This window comes from Stegodyphus dumicola, chromosome 6 (assembly GCF_044657685.1).
Source record: "Stegodyphus dumicola isolate Sdum_Otavi_A_Nest chromosome 6, ASM4465768v1".
NCBI classification, from domain to species: domain Eukaryota; kingdom Metazoa; phylum Arthropoda; class Arachnida; order Araneae; family Eresidae; genus Stegodyphus; species Stegodyphus dumicola.
In genome coordinates, this window is record NC_140773.1 from 47,334,311 (window position 1) to 47,345,923 (window position 11,613).

At 29.9% G+C, this 11,613-nt stretch overlaps 1 protein-coding gene across 2 annotated transcripts; it reads right to left on the reverse strand.

The window, feature by feature from the left end:
* Window positions 1-2,163: 2,163 nt before the first annotated feature.
* Window positions 2,164-11,404, reverse strand: LOC118188955 (sterile alpha motif domain-containing protein 15-like). 2 transcript variants are annotated; one of them, XM_035359485.2, is made up of 3 exons: window positions 11,270-11,404; window positions 4,083-4,181; window positions 2,164-2,597 (listed from the first exon to the last, which is right to left on the reverse strand). In XM_035359485.2, exons 1-3 carry the CDS (start codon window positions 11,297-11,299, stop codon window positions 2,409-2,411), a joined length of 318 nt encoding a protein of 105 aa, XP_035215376.1. In that variant the 5' UTR covers window positions 11,300-11,404; the 3' UTR covers window positions 2,164-2,408. The 2 variants fall into 2 exon arrangements, with proteins under 2 accessions (XP_035215376.1, XP_035215375.1); XM_035359484.2 differs by lacking the exon at window positions 11,270-11,404 and adding an exon at window positions 7,084-7,399.
* Window positions 11,405-11,613: the final 209 nt, after the last annotated feature.

Sequence of the window (11,613 nt, forward strand, 5' to 3'; positions counted from 1 at the left end):
ATAAATAACTCAACGAATTTCTTCTTATGTATGTGCCAATTAAATCATGAGAGAAATAATTTATACTCTTTTCCAACTAAAATAAAAAAAAATGAAAATGAAAATTTTATTGCTTAATTAATTAAATTTTTAATTAATTAAGCAATAAAATTTTAATATATAAATGTTTAATTAATTTTTAAATTAAGTAATTTATATATAATATCAAAAATAACAAAATTTTTCCTGAATAAAATATAATTTAATTGCTGAAAATATTTTTTTTTTTTTTTTTTTTTTTTTTTTTTTTTCCCGTCTAAGCTCCCTTCTATCATTGGTAGAGAATGAGATGAAAAAACTGATCTTGAAGGGCACTTTTTTTCAAATTCGCAGGCGGGCATCAGCCGCGATAAAAGCGACAACGCACAATAATTTTGAACAGTAAAAGGCATAACGCACATGAAATTTAATCTAAAATATTACACATTTGAAACCGCCAGCAAACACTATTGCCAAGCAAATGGCTCTGAATTAATATTCGTCAATTAACTTCAAGAAATGTCGTACAAGAAAGACTCGATTTCAATGCAGAATGATTTTGCATCGACGATACTCGTGCTGCCATCTTTTATCAATTTGAGAAATCAAGCTACAAAGAAACATTCGAACGCATGTGCACAGAAAAATGAAGTGAAATCTCAAAAAGAAAAACTTTAGCACATGCCTTTTATTTTCATTTTTAACGCAGTAGTATCCAATAGTTAAGGGAAGAACGTTGTTGACAGATGCGGAAGAATATTATTACAAAAATCAATTTGACGACAAGATGATTGATTGTATGATTAGAAAAGCCTCTGCTTTGGGATAAGTTTAAGAAATTCAACCTGTCTTTAAAAACTTCGGCATATTTTTCAAATTAAAAAAATTTAAATTATTAAAAATTCATTTTATATATTTAAAAAAAGAGTTAATAATTATCTGCTACTGTGCTGCCATCTGTTGCTGAAAGGTGAAATTACAAAATTCCTATTAATATGAGATTTTTTTTAAAACTTTACTTTTGTTTAAAAAAAAATGAAACCTGGAAATTTATTAACTTTCTTAACGGAGGTCGGAAAAAATATTTTATTTTAATTAAAACCTGTGTTAAATGCGTGGTTTTAAAAGATTAAAAAAATGGATTTCAAATGCTCAAAAAAGTTTTATAGTTGTTAAAACTTTAAATATGACTTTCTAAAACTTCAGAAAAATTAATATCTTCAGAAATATTTACACGTTTATACACAGATTTATATACCAACCGAATAAATTTTTCAATTATGTACACTTGAGGAAAGCTGGTTGGTTCGTTGGTTTTAACTGAACAAAAGGAAAGCTCACAATAGCTATTTGCCAGAAAAGGAAGAGGGCTTTCGTGAAAAACGTTTTCTTCAGAGATGGAAAGAGAACAAAAACTTTGAGTTTTATAAGATATGCGCTTTCTTAATATAACGAAAATAAAGATAAAAGTTTGAATCCGTACTTTCTTATGAATAAAAGATTATCAGTTCCAATTCCATTCAACATAAGATTTCAGTTCTTTGGGTCCTCAGCGTATTAGTTCTCATACACGCAGTAAAATACTCAGATGATATTGAAGAAAACAGCCAACATTACCTTGCATTTGAATTATTTTGATATGGACCTTCCGGTCTTGCTTCGTCTTTCGAGATCCACACACTTAATTTGTTGAGCTGTTACTGGATCAAAAAGCGTAGATGCATGCTTTATCACGGCTAATAAATAACACTAATCTTAAGAGAGCTTTTCAGACACTTAAAAATATGACTGAAGTATTTTATTTTCCTTATTTATTTAATTTAATAAAATTATAAAAAGTAGTGCATTTTCCCACCTCCTCCCCAATCTTAGAAAAGAGTTTCACATATTAAGTACTAAAATTTTGGCTATATGTATTTGCTGATGTTGCTACTATATGCCATAAACGAGGACACCTTTAGGAATGAAAATTATTTGATAGTTGCAGCTTGTTTATTTCGAACTAAAAAAAAAAAAGCAAACATAAAAAAAAAAAAAAGAAAAAAAAAAAAGAGCTTGTTACTTACTGAATAAAAAAGCGTAGTTCCTAACAACAAAAGAATAATTCAAATTCAGGACTGATAATTAAACAAGGAAAACAACGTCCAAATACTACAATTTATTTTAATAACAGTAGATTTAAATAAAGGTTGTATTTCTATAATTCGATGTTCTTATAAAGTTTAAACACGTCTTTGAAATTGTCATTATGATAAATTGATATCAAGATAACTGCATCTTTTTTTCTACCAGAACTAAATCTAGAAGTAATGATTTTACTATTATTTTTTTTAATAAATTTGATATAACTGTTGCTTCATCCAACTCTTGGAATGCCGCAACTGTAGTTTTCATGGATCTGTATGTTTCATTTTCCTTTCTTTCAGAAAGGTAGGATATTTCAATTTTTCGGCTGTTTTTCCCGTTCTGCTATACTCCTCCAGGTACAAAGCCCAAGGTTCTCTCCGTGGCAACGATATATTCCTAAAATATTCTATCAGTTTTGTATTCAGAATTCCTCGAATGGCTGCGGTAATCGCCTTGTAAAGAAAAAAGGAAAACAAAATTCAAGTTAGCATTTAAGTTTCTCATACAAACAAAAATTTAAACTGTTTGCGAAAGATTCCGTTGTGATATTTTTATATTATTTTATCATTTTTTAAAATGATAATGGGTAAATTTCTGTATGCTGATAGAAAACTAAAATTAAAATTCTGAGTTACTAAATGAAGGGGAAAAAAAAGTATTCCAAGATGTCCTTGTTTGATACGGAAAATTTCCGTATGCAAATACACCAATGAATATGTAACTTATTAAAAGATCAAGAAAAATAACTGAAAATAGCAGCTCACCACAGCGCACAGGAAATATAAAAATTTGAAGAAGCTTTGAACAAGAACAAACTTCGTATGCAGTGACCATTATGAAAGTTCATTACACTTGTACGAATTCTTATATACTGTAAGGTTAACTTGATGTCGGATTGAACGAAGGAATACCATTCTGTTAAAAACCACTAAATATAAGATCTTTTTCCCAATTATTAAATTTTTTAATGCAGTTTTCAATCTCTGTTGGAACTGCGAGATAGTTAAATTCCTTCGCAAACAATTCTAACGCATATTTATAAAAAATATATCATAACTGAATTAAATGAAAAATGGCCGGTTTAGAGCTGCTCATCAATAAGCTTTCCAGAAATTAGTCTCTATTCAAAGTGATTTGTAGCATTTTTCTTTCAAACTATAATTATAAAGGGGAATACTGCTATTAAAATTTTTATATTTCAAATTAAATTAAGAAAATAAAAGAATTATTATTTAAAGACTGAATAAATTCCAGTTTACAAATTCGTAAATTTTAAGTAATATTAATATATTTTTTAATTCTAAAGAGTTTAGAAAAAAAATTTTACATGTATTAAATAGTGAAAACTACATCGGTATGGAAAAATTGCTTTACTAGCAATGACCAATAGTAGTGGATATGCATAAAATTATGACAAAAATTTTGTTTATGATAATTAAAGCCATATAAAGAAAATTACTTAGAAATGAACAATTGAAAAGATAACGAAACAATGCCGACTCTTCAGAGGGAATTAGTTTATTTAAAACTCCTTCCAACCGTTCAGACATCATGTTTCGTCCTTGCTATGCATATGCAAATCGAAAAATAGAAATGAAATTAAACGTAAATACTATTTAATTCCCCAAATTTAGCGAAGAATTTAGGAATTTCCCTACACGAAGTAAATTAATTTATATTATTTGGAATGGAAAACCTTATTTAAATGCAAAAATACTTTTTTTCGAATTTAATTACTGTAGCAATTTTACAAGTGGGCTTCATTCCTCAAAACTGCAGGACAAGTAACATGAGTTTGGTTGTTTACTGTCATTATTGAAAATAATGCATTAAAGAAAAGGTTTCTTTATGTTTTCATTTAAAGATAAAGCAGATATAATAATAACAATAATAATAATAATAATAATAATAATAATAATAATAATTCCACTACATACTTTAATATCTTCAAAATTTGTAATCCCCATTTTTGGTAAATGTCTAGCTTCAAGCAGCACTAGCTTTCGTCCAGTGACAAAATTTTTTTCAAAACATTCCTGAAAGAGTAAAGTAATTAGTTACGAAACCTTATATAATAATTAATTATCGGTGTTTTCAGAGTTATTAGTACTTATACGGCAATTAGTTATAATGATGACCTGGTACTGTAAGTTCATAAAACGTCGAAAACTGAATTTGGAAGAGATCCTGAAGGGAATTAAAGCACAAAGCGCTGTTGGAACTTCTTTATAAAAGCGGGTACCATGGTTAGGCGCCTGAATTCTTAAAATTAGTTACCAAATTTTTAATATGAAATTTATCTGAATCGGAAGATGTAAAAAGGAGCTATGAGATAAAAGTTAATTTTTATAGGCACAACAAAAAATTATCCCATTTCTCATAAGACGTTTGGAAAGCGCTATGGGTTCTGGTTACATAGATCTCATAATTCTTTCCTATTCACTTCTGACAATTCTTGTGAAGAATGGAATAACTTTTTTGTTGATCCTATTAAATTTGACTTTTGCCACATGGTCCCATTTTACGTCTTCCGATTAATTTGCTTATCACACATCTCAACAAAAGACTATGCGTGGCTGATTAGGATCGATTATGACCGGATGTCTGCAACCTTTTGGCTGCAGGTCAACATCAAACAAAATGTGCGTATTAGGAAGACTTTTCTGGTCAGTTGTATTTTCATTTTAAAACAGTCTTTGGTGAAAAATAAGATGAATTTTATTGAGAAAATAATTACAATTTGCTTTGAACTTTAAACAAAACAAATAAAAAAACTCTAATTCTGATTATTATAAAAACAAACTTAACCGAATGAACTTTATTTTCTCTTCGATATCAATTGCTCCCCTGTTGATGAACTTTTAATTTAATGTAACTTTTAATTTTTTAATGTTAATTTAGTCAAGTCTCGCTTTCTTAAGACAAAGCATGAGCTTTCGGTAGTTCAAGCTACTTCTGTTCTTATTTAAAGAAAATTTCATGTGTGAACATATTTGCTCGCATTTATAAATTGAACCAAATGTGAACAAAATGGCAAAGCAATTTTTTTGGAATTATGGATTATGGATCGGCATTGCCAGACATATCGATTTATCCTTAACATTATGTTAGACTTGAGTTTTTTAAAAATAAAAATGACTGCTCGTAATTTCAACTTTGTAATCAAACAAAAATGTTACTGTTATCATTTATTTTTTATGTATTCTTCAAATACTCGTTTCATATTTATGTTTTATTATTTATATTTATGTACTGCACTTTATATTCGGAACTCAAGTGGGTCACATTGAAACTATAAAATTGGTGATCCGTGGGTCATAGTCTGATTTAGACTGTGAATTGTATTCACATTACACATGGAGAAAAACACGAAAACTCTCATGCGGCCAGCCCATTCTCTAGGATTTAGACCATGGTCTAACTACCAGTGTTCAGCCATTACCTCGCTCCACCTTTAATAGGCACTTAGGCCCTATAATAAAAAAGTATTGACTAATTATATAAATTTAGTATTGCTAAATTCCTTTCTTGCATTTTACTTCCAAAAATTATTACTTTCTACCATCTGAAACTAAACAGTGATTGTTGAATCAGTCTAAAAACATATTCAGTGTTAAAAAATCCGTAACAGGGAAATGCATCATAGGCAAATCCTTGAAATTATTTTTGTCGGGTTTAAATGATAAACTGCCTTAAATAATAAGAACTAACAAGAAAATAAATATCAATAAGAAGAGAATGTATCACGAAAATCATTGTATAAAACTTTCATGTGACTTTAAGTAAGCCATTTAAAGCCAGCATTTTAGTATATTATGTAACAACTTTACAGAAGTAAAATGAAACACTTCTATAATGATTGCATGGAATTCGCTTTAAAGACAACATATTTTTATTTTAAATTATCCAGCATAACAACAAAATTAAACTACATCACGTTTTTCCCTATTTTCGAAGTTATTTAAAACAAAGTATAACGCTAGAATAAATTAAAATAACCTCATTTACTTGAAAAGCATAAAAAAAAAAATTCAGAAAAATTTAAGATAAATACACGCTTGTGAAAAATACATATGCTTATTAATTCGCTAAGTGTAGATGTATTTCCTTAATCCTTAGTGTAAAGACAACATTCTGATTTCCTTCTTAATTTCTTCTCTCTTGTACTCATACTGGCCAATTATTTCTGTTAAAAATTATTTTCCTTAAATTTCTATTACAACTTATTAATGACGTACATATGTACGTTGTGGAACAGAATTTTTTTCCTGCTAAAAAAATCATATGTGCAATGATTTTCATGCAGAAGACACAGTTAATTTCAATCGTGGTCGATATGGCATCAGGACGTACTAGCGATCAAATATAGCCGTCTTGCGGAATTCATGCATTATTTTTCCCTCGACCAAAACGTTATTGAGAAGCACATCTTGATTATGAAATATGCATGGTACTGGGCGGAATTTACGCCCTTGTTCTTAATCACATTTGTACATCTTTCAATAAATCTTTCAATAAATCTTTCGATAAATATGATGTATGGAGACAGGAGTGAGTGGTGACATGTTAGTTGGATAGAAAGCAGGAGTATAACGCATGGTCTAAGTAAGATTCTTTCTGACAAGTCAGGTGATTAAAAATTCTTCATTTTGTGTGAGAAATTTACGATTATAGGACATTTAGCAGTTAAGTCCGTTCATCATTGGATAATACAATCGTAGATCAATTAGCAGTTAAAGTGTGTGCCCAGATAAGAAAGAAAATTATATCTAGAATATCAGTTCAAAAAAATATTGTTCTATTAGAAATTCGACAGTAATACAATTTAATATAATTCCATTCGAGAATGTCTTCTGTACTACGTTTCAGTCATACGAATTAATATAAAAACCAATATATGCTAAAAATTTTCAAATGACAAAACATTTAATGAAATACTTTGTAATGAGGAAATCCAATCTCTCCAATCCAAAACGCGACTTCTTCTGCCGTCCACGATACGCATGGCGGAAAAGGTAAATCTGGATAATCCTCGCTCTCCAAATCGCTCATACTGGAATAATAATCATGTATGAAAAACAAAATTTCCGTAAATCAAGTTGTTTTCATGTAGATAATGCTCTAGAATATCCGAAGGTTATTATATACAGAACACATTAAATGAACTGCAGTATTCATTTTTGTACCAAGCATCTCTCAGTTAAACAAAAAATATCGCTTGAAGTTGGAAGATAACTACTTATTCGTCATCCAAATCTTTCATCAGACTAAGTTTAAGAACTAGCATAAATAAAAACAAATCAACTCAAACGTTCGTATCGTTACAGCAGATCGCGTGAATAATTATGGAATAAATTAGTTAGCTCGAGTATTACTATTTGCTACAGTTTTTAAATTTAACGAAGTCAATTATTTTACGGTTTATAATACTAGTAAGCCTCCGTAACGTCTAACGAAAACAATAATGCTTTAAATTAAAATGACCAACTGACCAATCAACGTGTTCTGTACAACATCCAATTCTTATTTTCAATCTCCTGTGATCTGTCTCGAAACTTTTTTTTTTTTGTTTTTGTTTTTGTGTGTGTGTTTTAAAAAAAAACTTTTACAGTAAAAAAAATAAATAAATAAAAAGTAAAATTTTTGTTACCACTCCGAAAAGCGTAAATATTTATATTTCATATTTAATCAAAACATTCGGCTGTATAAAAGAAACGGATTGCTACTCGCAATATAATTGTCTTTCGAATTTAATAAACAAATTCAGAGATTGGAAAGAAATGTTATTTGAACGCGTATTGAGAACACAATTGCTGCAACTGCCCGAATTAAAATTATTGCCACTGCCCGAATTAAAATATTTTTATCTTATCCAAATATTTTTATTCTTCTCCTTTTTTCGTTCCGAAAAGGGTAAGGTAGTTTTCTCTTAAAATTTTTCTGTTATTAATTAACAAACTAAGCGATTGAAAAGCAAAAAATGCAGATTCATTTCAGTTATAATTAATTATTAACTTGATCTATGAAATTACACTAGTTGGATTCATTAAAACCATAGAGTGTCCATCATAGAAATCTGCAGTTTTAATCCGATCATGATGAAACTTTGCACACTTGACATTCAAAATAAGAGGTAGGTTACTCTCTACATTAAGATTTCAAAAATCCATTACACGGGATTCACACTCAGTGCATTTATATTAAGACAGGAGGACTTTAACATAGGGTGATACAGGTTCTATTCCGTGATCCTGTTGATCCAGTGAAGCAACGCACAGTAGCTCCAGAAAACTTTCCAAAAACATTTTCATGCAGTAACAATTATTGCTTGCTCCGAAATGTATTTGACAATATTGTTGATTTTGTCAGGAAATTTTGGAATATTTATGATATATCTCCAAAACTGAAGTTCATTTGTAGCTCATCTAACTCTGTGAGGTGCTTTTGTTAATGGGCGTGAGAAGAGGCAGTGTTCTGAAGATCCTCTTTCTCCTGAAACGGCAGTTTTCTAAGAAAGAGATAGTATTTCTTTCGTAGTAATAAGTGGGGAAGAAGGGTACCAATAAGTGGGGTCCAGATATGACAATTTAAACGGGGTTACAGAGACTGCTTTACTATTTATTACGTTAATCAGTTCATGTTTCTTTAGCCTCAAGAAACGGAGTCCCATTCGTTCTGCTAGATTTAATTTATTTTCTGCATTTTCTAGTCATTTCTTAGGCCATTTTGAAATCACATCTTAGGAATCAGGAGTATTAGCTGCATCTTCAGCAAGGGACTCGGCATCTTCATTTCCTTCATTCCCTGCTTGCTTTTTAATTTGGCTGTTTTCTTGGGAGGAGATGAAAGATTTCTTCTGCTATTGGTTTAGTTTATTTGATTATGGCATAGTATACAAGGGCTATCTGCATAAGGGGGGATGCCTTCGGGGAGGATTTTCTAATAGAAACTGGCTCGTACACACGTTACATAGCGGGGAAAATCACAAAAATGCCCAAAAGCCAACGCGTTTGATGGAATTCGAATTCTGGACAGAACTACTAGTCTTCTGCTATTGGAGAAAAGTGTTTGAGAATCTGATTAAACTGAGAGATGACAGCATTTATTTTTAACTGCAATTTCTATTGCTTTTAAAGCGCTAAAATTTCTGCTTCAAAAAGTATATTTTCTGGGCACAAGCGGTCTTTCCAAGGTATTTTTAAACTTTCGGGATTAAGGAAAATACGGAAATGGTAAATCAGGACCACGTTTGACAATTTCTCCCGTCATTAAATGCAGAAATACATTTACTCCAAATAAAATGTCAACTGGTTGTGACTTGTAAAATAATGGATCAGCTAATTGTAAATCACTGAAGTTATCGAAGATGATTGATGGCAAAGATACATAGGGAATGTTATCTGTCACCTTGTCCAGTACAAACGCTGATGTTGATACACGAATATCACTTTTAAAATGAGAAGTGAATACTAAATCGACTTCCCCATTACTTATAGTATTAAATTCTCCTAAACATGATACAGAAATGGAATTATCTTTCACTCGTAATCCTAATTTCTTCACACAATCCCTTGAAATAAATGATCTCTGAGATCCAGTGTCACATAAACATCTACACTTCACAAATTGTTGCTTAGAATTTTGAACTTTTATTAAAGCAGTACACAATAAAATGTGACTGGTTTGATTACCTTTTGCATTCGAATCATAATGAGAGGCACAAACTGTGGCTGAAACGTCCTTAGGACTCGTTAATTCATCTCTTTTAATGATAGATTGCGTAGGCGGAGGTATACTGTTTAACTGAGTTTTATTCTTTGAATTATTTATAATGTGCAAAATACTCTGATGCTTCTTAAAGCAATGTCGACATGTATTTAAACTGTTGCATTTTTTGAGCAAGTGCATATTAGATAAACAATTAAAACAGTAACGATTAGATTTTACAAAATCTATCCTTTGCTGAACCGATAAATTTAGAAATTTCGAACATTTGGCTAAACTATGATCTTCTTTACAATAACCACAACCCAAAGTAGCAACCAGAACATTATTCTTATTTTGAAACACAGATTTAGGTACCTTATTACTTGTTGATTTGCTATTTTGAAGTGTTCTTGCATAGTTTTTTAGGAATTCAATTAAAGTCGTAAGTTTTGGAATTTCATTAGATTTTAACTGACGTTCCCACCATAATTTTGTAGCAGGGTCTAATTTTTGCAAAGTTAAATAAGTCATTAAAGTGTCACCAAAATTATCAATGGTTTGATTCAATACTTCTAAAGAACGAATTATTTCATTAATATTGTCAACTAAATTTAAAATAGCAAATGCTGATTCATTTTGAATAGTTGGTAAACTTAAAAAACGTTTAATATATGCAAAAATTTGTTCTCTCTTATTTGAATATCTTTCGTCTAACAGATTCCATGCTATTTCAAAATTACAATCCGAAATTTGAATGGTTTGAATAATGCGATATGCTTCACCTTTCAACGAAGCCTTCAAATACTGCAATTTTTGAGCATTAGATAAATTTGTATTATTTCTTACACAAGCACTGAAAAGATCTTTAAAAGCTATCCATTCTGTAATATTACCACCAAAAGTCGGTAATGTTAACTTGGGTAATTTAATATTGTCAAGAACCTGTTCTGAAATTACACTATTAGAATTATTTTTATTATTTTGATTTTTTAATATTTTTTCACCTTTAAATTTCCACAAATAAATTTTATCTGTGTACTCCTGAACATTATCTATTTCGTTTTCTAATTCTTTAGTACCTGTAATTAAACTTTCGATTTCAGAATCAAGCTTCCTTAACTCAGTTTCTTTTTGTTTCAATAATTCGACACATTCCTCTAGATCTATTAAATTAATTTCATCTGCAGTTAAAATAGTTTCAATTTTCTTTACATAATTAGTAACACTCCTGCGTAAGACCGTTCTTTTTGTTTTAAAAGTTATAAGTTCACTCATAATTGATCAATTCAAAAACAGAAATTGTTCTTAAATCACTTAACACTATTATTAAAATGAAATCGAATTCTATGTTGTATTACAACATTGTTCTTAAAATTTAACAACAAATTAAACGAATTTTTGTTCAAAATCCACTTACCTCACAAAGTGGATAATTTTCACAAACCATATGCAAATTGCGTTGTTAGAATACACTTAGAACAGTCACTATCTTCACTAGATCTCCGGCTAGACTTTTGACCAACAATAAATGTTCTTTACACTTAATATGTTTCACAAACACTAATCAATCAACAAATGGACTGTATTCCTACACTTTTATTAAATTACACTTGTCAGCGATGCAAAATAATTGATACAAAATAAGCGAGCCATTCTACATGGCTGTCACAAACACAATTCTATCAATCAATTATCTTGTTGCCACACATAAAGTTCAAAACTAAAGGAAGAAAAGCAAAAGGAATTTACGCTGTTTGCAAC

Excerpts from the sequence above, each read along its gene's own strand:
- LOC118188955 (XM_035359484.2), bottom strand. The coding sequence starts at position 7,197 with ATGAGCGATTTGGAGAGCGAGGATTATCCAGATTTACCTTTTCCGCCA. Across the intron at positions 4,182-7,083 it reads TTGGATTTCCTCATTACAAA|GAATGTTTTGAAAAAAATTT; the intron begins GTATTTCATTAA and ends TTACTCTTTCAG. Across the intron at positions 2,598-4,082 it reads CAAATTTTGAAGATATTAAA|GCGATTACCGCAGCCATTCG; the intron begins GTATGTAGTGGA and ends TTTCTTTACAAG.